The sequence below is a fragment of the Crocodylus siamensis genome, chromosome 3, assembly GCF_052110815.1.
Source record: "Crocodylus siamensis isolate JL-2025a chromosome 3, ASM5211081v1, whole genome shotgun sequence".
In the NCBI taxonomy this organism is placed as follows: domain Eukaryota; kingdom Metazoa; phylum Chordata; order Crocodylia; family Crocodylidae; genus Crocodylus; species Crocodylus siamensis.
The window spans coordinates 186,704,339-186,719,036 of NC_143397.1; the positions used below are offsets into that span (position 1 = coordinate 186,704,339).

Below are 14,698 nucleotides of genomic sequence, written 5' to 3' on the forward strand. Positions count from 1 at the left end.
TGTCCCAAATACTTCCTCTTCTAGAACTCCATTCATTCTAGCTCTGAAAATTATAGTTAATAATGTACTGGGGGAAAGGTATACATCTACCAAGATTGGGATCCTGCTTTTAAATAAGATTTTTAAGGCTTCTACCCCACAAGAATGAGTGAGCAAGGGCTGGGGGGGTTGTTTTTGTTTTTTGTTTTTAAGATGGACAAATTCTCAGGGAAAAAAAATCATATTGGGACATATGCTTGGTACTATTTAAAAAAAAACTGTGAATGCCATAAACTAGGCAACCTAATTTTCAACACTGAAAACATAAATGTGATGTCTATTATATTGCACCTTTATTCTGCAAAATCTATATTAATAACAACAGTCAATGATTTTACTGAACAGTCAAACAGTGTAAAAGCTATTATAAATATGTAACCACCCAATCTTTTCTAATTTACAGAAGGCAATCAGTTTAACATGAACACTATATATTTAATAGTTTAGATTATGACCTTTAACATCAAGAAAAACACATTAAACTGAATGGAAAAGAAACATAATCAAAATGCCCTTTTATCTGTTGTTGTTAGCTGGTTGTGAAAGGTTTAATGATGGTTATAAAAAAGCAAAAGTTTAATATGCAACAGCTTATCCTGAAGAGTGAAGTATTCAGCATGGTGATTAGCACTTGGATGAATGAAGCCAATTTCCCACACTCCCAGTAGAGCTGAAGTGCATCAAATGAATAAGATTATATATGGAAAAGATGACAGCATTAATGTTGCATTTTGAATGGCAGTTCTTATGCTGTGATTGTTTGGTGGGCAGAGTTTATTTTTTCCTCAGGGACTTACAGAGAAACACATTAACCATAAGCTTTCTGCTTAGCCAGATGCTTTGTCAAAAAAATATAAAAGCAAATATAGGTCTCAGTTCTGCCTTCAGAGATGCACTGAAGAGTTCCATAATTTGTAATAACTCAGGAGTCAGAGAAACTGCCAGATGTTTCTGGGATTAATTCTTGCTCCACCTGGATGAATCCATCTTTGAAAAACTGTGTGACAGCAGATTTGCATGTCCCCTGTTATATTGTGCCAAAAGTACTATGGCTTGACCTACACAAAACAGCCATATAGATATATTTTTGTATGCTACAGGAACCGGCAGAGGTGAAATAATATACTAAATTCAAAGTACGATATAACTAAGGGGACATAAAATATGTATAAAGCCTTAGAGAGATGTCTGGATACAACTGGCTGGCAAATCCACAGTCCTCAACTGTGCAAAACTATGATGATAAGAGAATGGAGGAGTACATACAAATAATTATATTACATTTCATTTACAACCAGTTTTTCCATTGCCTTCACATCATCTTTGAAAAGTACATTAGACTGTGGTTGTTTTTGCTGTTAGATTCTGAACTTTATCCCTGACTCCCTTTGACACATTTTTGTTGCAATTAAGAGTTCCATCAATGTGGTAGCAACCTTAGTTGGCATAAAACTTCTACAGTATATCTGAGCCAGCTCTTCCCCACTTCCATCCCACCATATTTTTCATAGCTAAAAGCAGTTATTCAATATCAAAGTTCCAGAAAACCTTATTAGCATGTATTTGTGGACAATGAGAACCAAATGAGACCCACACATTCTGAAAGTATAAAATGGGGCATAAAATGCTACACATCAGAATGGGATAATTGATCCCTCTTAGTACACTGTGCTCTATATGACATTCAGGTACCCTAACAGACATTAATATAATGGTGCCAACAGAGAAATATGCCCAATCCCCCGAAGTCATGCCTGATCCAAAACTGGGGAGAGTCTCCTTGACCAGGGAGTCAAGTGCCCCGGGAGCTTTAAAAAGCAGGAGTGAAGCCCAACTGCAAGACCACTTCTTTAAGGTCCAGGGGAAATGTGAGCCCAATATCAGGCAGAAGCTCCCCAGTGTTGGGCTCTCTGGGCTGAGACTTTTAAAAAGCTCATTATAGCCCAGTCACACACCTCTACCCCTTCAACATGCTGGCTCCGCACAGACCAGTATGTTCAAAGGTTGTGCATGCAGGTTAGCTGTATGCACTGCTCCCAGATGCCTATGTGTTACATGTTGAAGTGGGTCTTTTCATGCCTTACACTGTGAACTGCGCAAGTGTTAGTGTTAGTTGCAGTTTGAAACAGTCACAAATACAGGCCAGCAAAAGCCTGGAGGACTGAAAGGTAAGACTCTACCCCTGCCTCCCGTTCCAGGCTCCCCTCACCCCACACACACACCTACTTGTAACTGTCTGTCTGTCCCAGAGAAGTAGGCAAGGAAGGGTAAACCTGCCTGCCCAGCCGCTCCTGCTGAACTTCTCAGAGCTGAGCTTGCCCAGAGAGCATCACTAGCTGGGCAGGCAGTTTAACCCTTCCCTGCCTGTTTTCCTGGGACAGACAGCTGGGCAGCTACAAGTAAGCGAGCTGGGATGTGGGGTGCTGGGGAGAGTGAAGGGGCCGTGGGTGCAATCTGGGCAAGAAAGGGAGAGGGGCAGATGGGATGTTTACACTAAGGTGTAGCCTAGAATGGCTACACTGTAGCATGGAACAGAGATAATCCTGCCCTGGAGCGGTGTAACTTTGAGCCACATAATGAATGCTTAAAGCCAGTTTCAAGTCTTAATGTTAAGAGCTCCAAGAGCCACCCAAAATAGCTGTGTAACAAGGCCCAGTGAAGGCCAACTAGATCTGATAAAGGAATAGTTTTGTAGCTGGGACTACGGATGATTCCTAACAAGCATGTATGACTTTGAAAAATAGAAACAAAATAAAATTAAAAAATACACACATGGAAGGTTAGCTATCACTCTGCTACAGACAAAGAGTCAGTGACAAATATTTGTTGCCACTGATAAATATTTGTTTTTGCTATGACTTACAGGTATTGTAGGTTTTCCAGGCCTTCAAAAGCATTTCTTGAAATCTTTCTGATATGATTGTTATTCAAAAGCCTGTAAAAAGCAGAAAATAAAAACTGTTTTGTGAATCATACAGTCATTTGATTCAACTCTAACAACAGAACCTAAATAAAATATGTTATCTTACTGATCTAAAGTATATTTAAGTATTATATCAATGTGGTATTACTATTAAAAAATCTGGAATTAAAAAAAATAAACTGAGAATATGTACAACATTTTTTTTTCCAATTAAATCTTTTTCTTCATGGTTGCACCCAATAATCACAACATAATTTGCATCACAGGCAGTGAAATCGATGCTGGCAGGGACAAGTTGCATTTTAATAGTAAACCATTCAGACATAAATTATTCACCAGCTACTGAGGAAGTTTTGCAATGCCTGTCTAAGTAAATGAAAATTATAATATTTCTGTATTAAAGGAGCCCTCTTTGTCCCTAAAGTTTGCAAGATGGGTGAAAACTTGACTTCACTGAAATCATTAACAACATTTCCATTCACCTCAGCAGGGTCAGAATTTCATCGAGTTGTGTATATAAGAGATGTTATGAATCCCCAAATCGTTTTCTACATCAGTTGCCACAGGCTTCTGGTAGAAATGTTTGTTTTGTTTTAATTTAGGTTCACTGTTTATGCACAGGTCCATGAGTCACTTGAAAAGTAAACTAATCAAGACAGCTGAACGAATATGCGGAAAGAACTAATTATGCAGTTTTCAATATTCCAGGAAGCCCTGTAGCATACTGCAGCTAAAAATTTCTTCTATGCTGGACATAAGCTCTTGACAAGAACAATTTAATTTTTTTAGTGACTTTTTTTGTACTACTGTTTTAATTTTGAAAGAAGAGGTAACCTGTCTAGTTAGGGACAGTAAAAACTGAAGCAGAATATTAAGTTTTAAAATACCATATTTACTCCTAGTCCACATGGGCACTAATGATGCGGCCAGGAGCAACCCTGATCGCCTGATGGATGACTACCACGCTCTGGGGTGCGTGCTGAAGGAGATGGGCGCACAGGTGGTTTTCTCATCTATCCTGCCAGTGAGTGGACGAGGCAGTCGGCATGAAATGTGCATTGCAGAGACCAACTGGAGGCTACAGGAATGGTGCTTCGAGGAGGGCTTTGGCTTCCTCAGCCATGACCGGCACAACACGACGAGAGACATGCTGGCATGGGATGGGCTCCACCTTTCCCCTAAAGGTAAGCGTGTGTTCTCTTCTAGGTTGGCGGACCTCCTCCGGCAGGCTTTAAACTAGGCTCGTCGGGGGAAGGGGAAGATGAGGGCGGAGGAAACATCAGACTGCCAGACCAAACAGCACCCACAATTACAGCCCAGCCCAGACCAACGAGCGAAGTGAATAAACAGGTAAGAGATAGGGGCCAGGGTAACGCTGGGACTAGGGGGTCAGTACACACACCCACAGGAGGCCTCAAATGCCTCTACACAAAAGCTCGTAGTATGGGCAACAAGCAGGAGGAACTCACCCTCCTGCTGGCTGACACCAGCCCGGACATAGTGGGGATCACGGAAACGTGGTGGGACTCAACGCACGATTGGGCGGTGAGTGTCAAGGGCTATAGGTGGTATAGGAGGGACAGGATAGGAAAAAGAGGTGGGGGTGTGGCACTCTATATTTAGGAGGAATACACATCCTCGTCAATTAGCAAGAAGTCAGGGGAGGGGCACTCTGAAGTGCTTTGGGTTCGAGTACAAGGCAGTCGAGGGGAAAGAGACTTAACGGTGGGAGTCTACTACAGACCTCCCAACCAGGGAGAAGAGCTTGACCAGGAATTCTTGGGTCAGCTCACAGAGGCAGTGAAGGCTAAGGATGTGCTGGTCATGGGGGACCTGAACTTCCCGGACATCTGCTGCGAAGAACAGTCAGCCAGGTCTGAACGCTCATGTATGTTCTTAGACAGAGTGCAGGACTTCCATCTAACCCAGGAGGTGCACAGCCCCACCAGCGGAGATGCCTTGTTGGACCTAATGCTGGCCACGGGAGATGACCTGGTGAGGGGGCTGCGGGTGCTCGACCACCTGGGCGACAGTGATCATCGCCTGCTGGAATTCACCATCCAGCGCAAGGTGGCAAAGGCATGCAGTAAGGCAGCGGCCCTAGATTTTAGGAGGGCAGACTTCAACGAGCTAAGGAGGATAGTTGGAGAAGCGCTGAGGTCCCGGAGCGGGGGGAGCCAGGTGTCCAAGGAGAGTGGCCGCTCCTCCAGGAGACAATCCTCCAAGCCCAAAGGAAGGTAATCCCAACGAGGATCAAAGGGAGCAGGAGAGCACACAAGCCTCCATGGCTCACCAAAAGCATCCGGGAATGTCTCCTTGCTAAAAAGGAGGCTTACACCCAATGGAAAGAAGGGGTCATTACCAGGGAGGACTATTCTGTAGTTGCTCGGTGATGTAGGGGGGTAGTTAGGAAGGCCAAGGCAGAGATGGAACTGGGACTAGCTTCCCAGATTAAGGACAATAAGAAGTCCTTTTTTAAATATGTAAGGGGTAAAAAGAAGGTCCTGGGTAATGTGGGGCCCTTGCAGGACGCGTTGGGAAATTTGGTCGTCACACCAGATGGCAAAGCTAACATGTTTAATGATTTCTTTGCCTCCATCTTCCTAAGTAGGGACCACAACAGCCACCTCCCTGCTGGGCCCCCCTCAGGCCCCGGGGGAGGCACACCTGGGCCAAGGGTTAGCAAGGATTTAGTTAGGGAGCTTCTAGAGGGGTTGGACGTATTCAAGTCAGCCGGTCCAGATGATCTCCACCCTAGAGTTCTAAAGGAATTGGCCAAGGTCACTGCAAGACCCCTGGCATGGCTTTACGAGCACTCATGGTGCTCTGGAGTGGTGCCGGAGGAGTGGAAGAGGGCCAACATGGTTCCCATCTTCAAAAAAGGGAAGAAGGAGGACCCGGGAAACTATAGGCCGGTTGTCTTACCTCGATCCTAGGCAAGCTGTTCAAGAAAATTATGCTGGCACACATGCAGGAGGGGCCAGCAGGGGACTGCATGCTTAGGGGCAATGAACCTGGGCTCATCAGTGGCAGGTCCTGTCAGACCAACCTGGTGGCCTTTTACGATCAGATCACCAGATCGTTAGATGCAGGGGTAGCAGTGGATATAATCTTCCTGGACTTCCGGAAGGCTTTTGACACTGTCTCTCACCCCGTTCTCATTAAGAAACTCGGGGGCTGTGGTGTAGACACCCACACAGTCAAATGGGTCGCCAACTGGCCGGTGGGCCCCACCCAGAGGGTGGTGGTGGATGGGTCCCTCTCAACCTGGAAGGACGTGGGCAGTGGGGTTCCGCAGGGTTCAGTCCTCGGGCCCGCACTGTTCAACATCTTCATCAGTGATTTGGACGAGGGGGTAAAAAGCACCCTGTTCAAATTTGCTGATGACTCTAAGATGTGGGGGGACATGGGCACACTAGAAGGAAGCAACAGGCTGCAATCAGACCTAGACAGGTTACAAGGGTGGGCGGATGAAAATAGGATGGGATTCAACACAGACAAGTGCAAGGTGATGCACCTGGGGAGGAACAACCAGCACCATACCTACAGGTTAGGGAACTCCCCTCTTGTCAGAACGGAGGCGGAAAAGGATCTTGGAGTCATAATTGACTCCAAGATGAACATAGGCCGGCAGTATGGGGATGCAGACCCCATGCATGTCATGCATCCACAGATGCATCTCGAGCAGGTCCAAAGCGGTGATCCTCCCCCTCTATGCGGCACTGGTCAGGCTGCAGCTGGAGTACTGCTTCAGGAGGGATGTGGACAGCATGGAGAAGGTCCAGAGGAGGGCCATTCACATGATCAGGGGACAACAGGGCAGGCCCTATGAGGAGAGGCTGCAGGACCTGAACCTGTTCAGCCTCCAAAAGAGAAGGCTGAGGGGGGATCTTGTGGCCTGTTATAAACTAGTCAGGGGGGATCAGCAGGCATTGGGGGAGTCACTATTCCCCCGAGCACCGCCAGGAGTGACCAGGAATAACGGTCACAAGCTGGTAGAGGGTAGGTTTAGGTTAGATATCAGGAGGCGCTACTTCATGGTCAGGGCAGCTAGGGTCTGGAACCAACTTCCAAGAGAAGTGGTGCAGGCTCCTACCCTGGGGGTTTTTAAGAGGAGGTTAGATGAACACCTTGCTGGATCGTTTGACCGCAGTACTCTTTCCTGCCATGGCAGGGGGTCGGACTAGATGATCTGCTTAGGTCCCTTCTGACCCTAGAAACTATGAAACTTGAGTATAAGACAGGGTTTCTCCCCGCCTTGTCCCCCAGTCAGCATGGGGGGAAAAAGTTCTTCGTCTTACATTCATATACAAGGAAACCTCATTAAATATATTACTTATCATTAAACTGCTGCCAAAAGTAGCATGTGCTCAGTAACAGAATTCAACTATGAAGTTGATTAAATGCAGCCAGAACTGTGCATGACTATAAAACACATGGCTTACATTAGGCAAAGTGTACAGACAGGAACCATTTTAATAAAATTTGTAAAAAAACCCAACCAAAAACAACATACATCACCCTACACATACAAAGCTACACATATTGAACATTGTTGCTTTACCATGACTTCATAGCACAGAAACAACTACATATCAAAAACATACAAGTACATCTAGTGAGCCCTTAAACAACATGCATCACCTCCCCACAAAAAACCCTTACAGAAATCTCTCCGTAAGAAATCTTTATGTAACATTTTTTCATAGGGTTCTATTTCAGTAACCACATGAAACTCTCCACCCCTGTGGTAGTGAGTTTAGGGCTAATTAGCCCATGGATTTTTTTTTTGGGGGGGGGAGGGAGGGGGAGAGGTACACTCACATACTGAGCAGTCCTGAGTTTTGGGGTTACCATGGCTTAAAATACTGTTGACTCTGCTGGGGCCCAGCCCAATGAACTATATGCTAAAATCATAAGCCTTTCGACAGGCACAGCTTGTGCTATATGTAAGTAGGTACAATGGTGCTGCTTAAAAGTGTGTTTATGGAGTACCTGTGCTAAAATTTGCAGCAGGTTCAAAAAGGTAAGATGCATAAGTTCTGGATGAACTAAGTCTATGGGCACCCATAGTAATTTGCCTATACACAGATTACTACAGGCATGTATATTTCAAAGTCTGTTCTCAGATTTGTTCCTCACTTCAATGTGCTCAGGAAGAAGAGTAGGGTCTGACAGTAAGGAGCGGGGAAGGGGCTGCAGGTGGAAGATGGGCAGGGGGAAGAAGGCAATGGGGCCAACTTACCGCCCCCCCCCCCTTATTTATTTTCCCTGCTGTAGCAGTGGGAAGGGGGAAAATTCAAGGCAAACTTCCAAGAGTTAGTTTCTATACCTGGAAAATCATAACAGATTTATACATTTTCTATATATAGAATCTGATCATTGGGAGGATGGCCTTATATTCAGGGCCATCTTATATTTGAGTAAATATGGTAAGTATGGTATATGTATTCACTTTTAAGTAAAAAGCTGGATAAGAACTGTTTTGGTGGAGGCAAGAGTGTTGCAAGTATGTGAGAACAGATATTTTAATTCTTTGCCTTTGATTGTGCAGCTACAGCTACAGACAGAGTTTCCATCTGCCTGGGGCCAATATGGCCATGCTTCTGAGACTTCCAGTTTGTTCGTAACTTAGGTCTTATTCTTGGGGGGAAAATATGCCTTGCTGTTTGAATGTCCATCTGCATCTAAACAAAGTCAATGGAAAACAATATCATTTTGTATATAAAACCTTAACTTCTGGTGTATGAACATGCAGTGTTAGTATTCTCTTGACAACTTTTTTACTTCTAAAATGCGTACCGTTATAAAATGGTACATACCTTATGTATGTCGGTTATGAATACATGCTGTATCCCTCTGTCTCAGATTCGAGTTTCAACTGTATGAGCAGTGTGCTTTTTTTCCTACTCTTAATACACACCTTTTATGTTGTTTTATAATGTAAACAAAAGATAAATTTAGTATAAGTTTAGAGTAAAGTTTGAGCAAATAAGAATAAAATAAATGCTTCAGGTGTCTGATATATCTACGTGAAGTCATGAATCTACTGACCAATTGCAACTGCTTCAACCTGGTGAAGGGTATTTATGGAAAGAAGACGTTTTTTCAATTATTTGAGTTGGTCCAATAAAATATATCAGATTTACCCAAAGAACCTTGTCTGCCTATGTCCTTAGACCAACATGGCTACAGCCTATATCCCTGAATCAACTGATATTTTTATATGCCATTGGATAGTCTAAAACTATGTGGTTTATCTAAGATTACTTGAAATGTTTCCATTCCTTAAAGAAGCAAAATACTTTTAATTGAGCAGCTACTGAGTGGGTTTATAATTAAGCGTATTGTTATTCAAATCATTATATATTTTTCTTAAACATTAGGTTAAAGTAGTAGATCATAACTGTTGCTGAGAATATTCTGATTAGGGTACAACAGTTGTGAGTCATATTCAAAATGTAGTTACTTTCTTTATAAAGTATGTGGATGAGAGCTTCTGAGGCAAAGGTGGGAAAACAAAAATGAAAAGTGGTCATACAACAAGTCAGCACAAATATTCCCATTAAAGGCACTGAACAGATCCTATGGGGGCACTTTGGTTTCTATGGTTTGATAACTCAGAAGTCTCAAACGATGATTCAAGAGAAAAGAAAGATATTCAGAAGTTCATTCTGAGTTACACACATAAGGAGAATGATTGATGGTTGAAACAGTGCTCATCTTTCCAGTCACTGAATGATGGCTTGAAATATAAGGGGCAAGTGAAGAAAGCAGAGAATGCTTTTATGTAGTCAAAAAAACAGGAACAGAAAATGTACAAGTTTCAAGACTACCCTAGTGTAAAGGGGTCCCTGGTTCAATTTCCAGACGCTTATACAAATGCAGCCATGGAGGCATCAAACTCAGTCTGGCCTTCGGATTCTGTTTCAGTGGCCTAAAGGGGGAATGGAGGATCTGGGCAGCCTCCACTCCTCCAAAAAACTCCTGTCTAGGCATATGCATCGAAGGCCTAGGTGACCTATCATGCATACACCATGATCCAGAAGGTCAACAGTTGCCAAACTGTGCTGTAAAGATATGATAATCATTTCTGTTGGGTTTTTCTTTGTAATTGGAAAAAAAATTAAACAAGAAATAGAATGCAAGCTAATGAATGGCTTTCCTGTGTACTTTATCTGTCTAGGTATTATGATTGCCATGACCAGCACTTGAGTATCAGAGCACCTTTCAGCTGGGAAAAGAAGAGTTAGCAATATCTCCTGCTCACTCTTCCCTTCTTTCCAGTATGAGATATGGCTTATTGGCTTTTAAAAACATGAATGTTTGTGTGCGTGAACATACATGCGCTTATGCATGAACACATGCATTTTAGCTAGAGAGCAAGCACATCATCAGAAAGCTGCCCTAAAGACAAGAGTTGTGCATTCAGTGAATATTAGTGGTATCAGTGGTCATTTTTTTCTCTAACTGGAGAGTTTCACAAACTTGATCTGCTCTTGAGAAAACTGTTTCTCACTCCTCTTCCATTGAGCAGCATTTCCATTGTTGCAAACATCACAGTGATGTGGTCAGGCTCTCCCCATTTTGTAAGTCATCCAGACCTCTATACCAGGGATAGGCAACCCCGGCATGCATGTGGCCAACTAGTGGCGTGTGGAGACATTTTCCTCAGCATACCATGAGGTGTGTCAAGGCAAATGTTTAAAAAAAAATGTATTTTAAAGTTGCTGCTCTAAGCTCTCCAGAGCAGGGACAGCTCCCACTGCCATGGTGGGCACCAGAGGTGGGATGAGGAGAACACAGGCAGGGATGCCGCTTGCGGTCTGCTGACCTCAGCCCCCATGTCTAAGGTAGTGCATGGGGGAGCCTGCAAAATTAAAGGAGCTGATGAGCACCCCACTCCCATCCATTTTGCAGGTTCCCCCCCACCCCCCGCTCTTTTCACACTCAGCACAGAGATGAAAACCATGTTTTTAAATATGGCATGGTTTTTGCCTCCCAGTCAGTTTGCTTCCCACACACAGTGGGGCTGCCAGAGCCGCTCGGCCAATCAGCAGTGAGCAGCAAAAAATGGCACCATATTTAAGACTGCGTTTGTTGCCTCCCCATGGATTAGGAGTGAGCGGCAAGCAGCAGAACGCCTCCACCGATCAACAGTGGGGGCGCACGGGGGAACCTTCCAGATTAAAGGAGCCGTGGTGCAGCCCACTCCCTCTGTTAATTTGGTAGGTCCCTAATCGGGGTGGAGCTAGGGGGGACTTGGGGGACTATAGCCGCCCCAAAATTCACCCGAGCCCCCCCCATAATCCCCCCTCCCAGTGCCGCCCCTCCCCTCCGGGTCCCCACTGCCCGCAGTACACCCCACCCTTATGCCATCCCTGTTCCTAATCATGCCCCCCCGCCCCCATTTCCGCCAAGGCCACTGGCTGAGGCTCAAGCAGCTTGCGCCACACTGCTGGCCAAATCTGGGGCTGGAGCCACCACACCACAAAGCAAGCCTCTCCCAGTGCCACCTCTGTCCCCACCCACCTGCCTGCATTATTGGGGGGAGGGGAATGGACACCAGCAGCAGTGGCAGATGCCACCACCTCTTGGGCCCGGTGCCCACACTGTTCACTATGGAGGCCATCATTGAGGACATTCTGCTTTTCTGCTACTCTGCTATTGGAACAAGGCCTTTATGTCCTCTATTTGTTTCTTCAAGAGACAAATAGAGGACATAAAGGTGTCTGGTTTCATACTGACAGTGGACAGTCCTCTATGATGGCCACCCTACAGCACTCACCCATGTGCCTGCATTGCTGGGGGCTCTGGCGACCACTCCTTGTAGTTTTTTTATTCTCTTTCCCTTTACCCCCTTTTTCTCTTGTTCTTTTTTCCCTTTTTTCTTTTCCCCCCTCTCTCTTTTCACCTCTTCTTTCTTACCCCCTCTTTTCTTTCCCCCTCTCTCTTCCCTCTTCTTTCCCACTCTTTTTTCTTTTTCTCTCTCCCTCCCCTCTTTTTCTTCTTCTCTCATCACAACGTGCTTAACATGAAAAAAATACAATCCAACAAAGGCAGTATAATTTATTCTTATTATCTATATTAATATACAGTGCATCCTGTCATGTATGCCGGCCCCAGTTTTGTTTTTCTGGCATGCTGGTACTCTGGCACTTTATAAGGTAGACATTATGTTTTTTTCAGCACTCTGGACAAAAACATTGCCTACTCCTGCGCTACACCATTCAGCAACACAATACTAGCTTTATAGCAGGACACTGACTGATAGGATATTAAAGACTACTATATTTAAATGTTCCTACCTTGTTATCCATAGAAGTGCTTGTAAGAGAATTTTTCTGCATCTAGTCATACAACATGTCAGCATTACAAAAGACATCTATCATATGGTCTGGATCAGTATACATTAAATCAACTAGCTACTGGTACACTAATTACCCATCCTGAGCTAGACCTTGCTTAGGTTAAAAGATTTAACCCATATCTCAACAAATACTTCTGGCAGCATATATAACACCTGTCATGCACCTGCTTAAAATATCAAACTTATTATATTTTATAAAGAATCACAATTCCTGTGAAACAGTAATCACAGCTATGATCACTAAGTTTGAAAGAGCAATAGATGTATGAAGGGCAACACTGTTCACCAAGGTTCAGCTACCTACATAGACCAGTCAAATGATTAATGAAAAACCAAGCAATAAGACTGGAATGACAGAACAAGATGAAAAGCATCAGAGAAATAAATTACACAAAACCTATTGAGGCAGACTTAAGCCTTCAGGGGAGAAAGGAGCTGTACTAACATACTGCCAGCAGTTACTGAGTATGCAAAAAGAATATGGACCTTAATTTGTTCCAACAGGTATTTCTGGGGCGCGCGCATGTGTGCGTGCGTGTGAAAGCAAGTAAAAAAAAAAACAGGTGAGCAGGGGCAAGGGGAAGAAGCCTAGACTTATTCCAAAAAACACCTCTTGAGATATAATTTCTTTTTCTTGTTTGTTTGTTTTCTGGCATCTTTTACATCTGGGGGTCTGCCTATTAAAAGAAGGACCTACCTGTGTCCTTAAAAACAGTGAGTCATAATTTCCTTTGGTGATGTACTGTGTTCCCAGAAGTTCACAAAGAGTGAAATAACACATTAGTCTTCATCCTTTTTCCCTTACCTCCTGTACACTTTTTCATCTGTGGGACTGTTCTCTGTATCACTCACTGAAAAAGTGAGTGTTGGGATCCTAACACTTCCTTCTGTTGTGAAAATGGAACATTCCAAATTAGTTCCCTATGAAACGCTTTCAGCGTGAGACATCAAGCAAGAGGAGATTCACTTTTGCAAACTCTAAGGAGACTTTACAAAGTCACTTGTGATTTTGCAATGCTGCAGAAACACGATGCTGCTGCTCTGAATTTGACAATGAAAGCTAATGGAAAGTCTGCATATTATGACAATGAACTCATCCTTGGCATTTTCTTTCCAAAGATGAGGCTTTTTTTATTACTCCTTAGAGCTCTTGATGACAGATCATTCTCGTTGATGGACAGCATTCAAGTCACTATTTACGCAAGACACAACCTGCACACAAAGTCAGAAATGTATCCTTGCTATTATTTATACTGCACATTCAAAGACTGAGCCTAACACGTCATTGTCCCAAATCTTGCATAGTAATTTACCCTGGTTTAAAGTGAGTGCAAAGTCTACCTGATTAGCACGGTAATATTTTATAGAGGAGTAAATGACTGCGTAAGTTGAAGTGCACCAGTAAACCTGGCCTGCTAACTCCAGCTTCTCTCCACTGGACTTGACTAATGAAAAATAATGTGATTTTAGAACATCAGTTAGGAAAGTACATGTGACACATGAATAATAAAGAACAAACGAACGAATGAAAGACTTTCTCCATGGACAGAAAAGGGAGAGTACATAAAAAGGAGAGCTGAAAAACATCTTCAAATTAGAAACTGTGTGCACAGAAAAAAACTGCTAATTTAGATGCTAGTTTAGAAACGACACTTATATGAGGTACAATAATTTACAAATCCAATTCTCATTAGAAATAATGAAAACATATCTCTAAATATGAATATGAGAGTTCATTTCTAGCCAGTGTATTTCACTGTTCATTGCAGTGAGAGTTGTCTGAATAATCTCTGATAATACTCAGAGAAGCTTGGATGAAAACACATCCCCTTGTGTCCAAATCATAAGGAAAAAACTAATATCACGAGGTGTCTTGTACCGGTTCAGAGATTCTCAGTGATTAAAAAGCATGAACATGAAGGCAAAACAATTTTAAAGACATGTCCAAAACACAATTCTTTGTTCTTTGGCAGCCAAACTTACTCTTACTCACAGAACTTGAGCAAATTAACAGTGAATATAGGAATATTTAGATGAGTAAAAAGGTCAAATGCAATGCTAAACATCTGAACAACATGTTCACTTCTTATCAATGTGCAATGAAGCCTACAGGCTACATACACACAGTGTACATTCTTCCCTAGTGAAATGCATTTGTTCAATAGCTACGATAAAACCTTTAGAAGTCATCTTGACCAGACATGCTGGTGGCACATGTATCATTAGATTAGTTTGGTTAATGTTCTTTTTAACAAGCTAAGAGAACTCAGAATCTGCATTATCAGAAGTTAAAATGTACAAACCTGCTCCTGTTACCACGTAACCTTACAATCCCATTATTTTCTTTTCGTACCAGTGTAGAAAGG

General features: G+C 43.2%; 1 protein-coding gene across 2 annotated transcripts in view; it reads right to left on the reverse strand.

The window, feature by feature from the left end:
* Nucleotides 1–14,698, reverse strand: part of PXDNL (peroxidasin like) — a 344,128-nt gene that overhangs the window by 160,047 nt on the left and 169,383 nt on the right. For both annotated transcript variants that reach the window (XM_090039946.1, XM_090039947.1), the window contains exon 3: nt 2,903–2,974. In XM_090039946.1, coding sequence (XP_089896072.1) covers nt 2,903–2,974 — 72 coding nt within the window. The remainder of the gene's footprint in view (nt 1–2,902; nt 2,975–14,698) is intronic.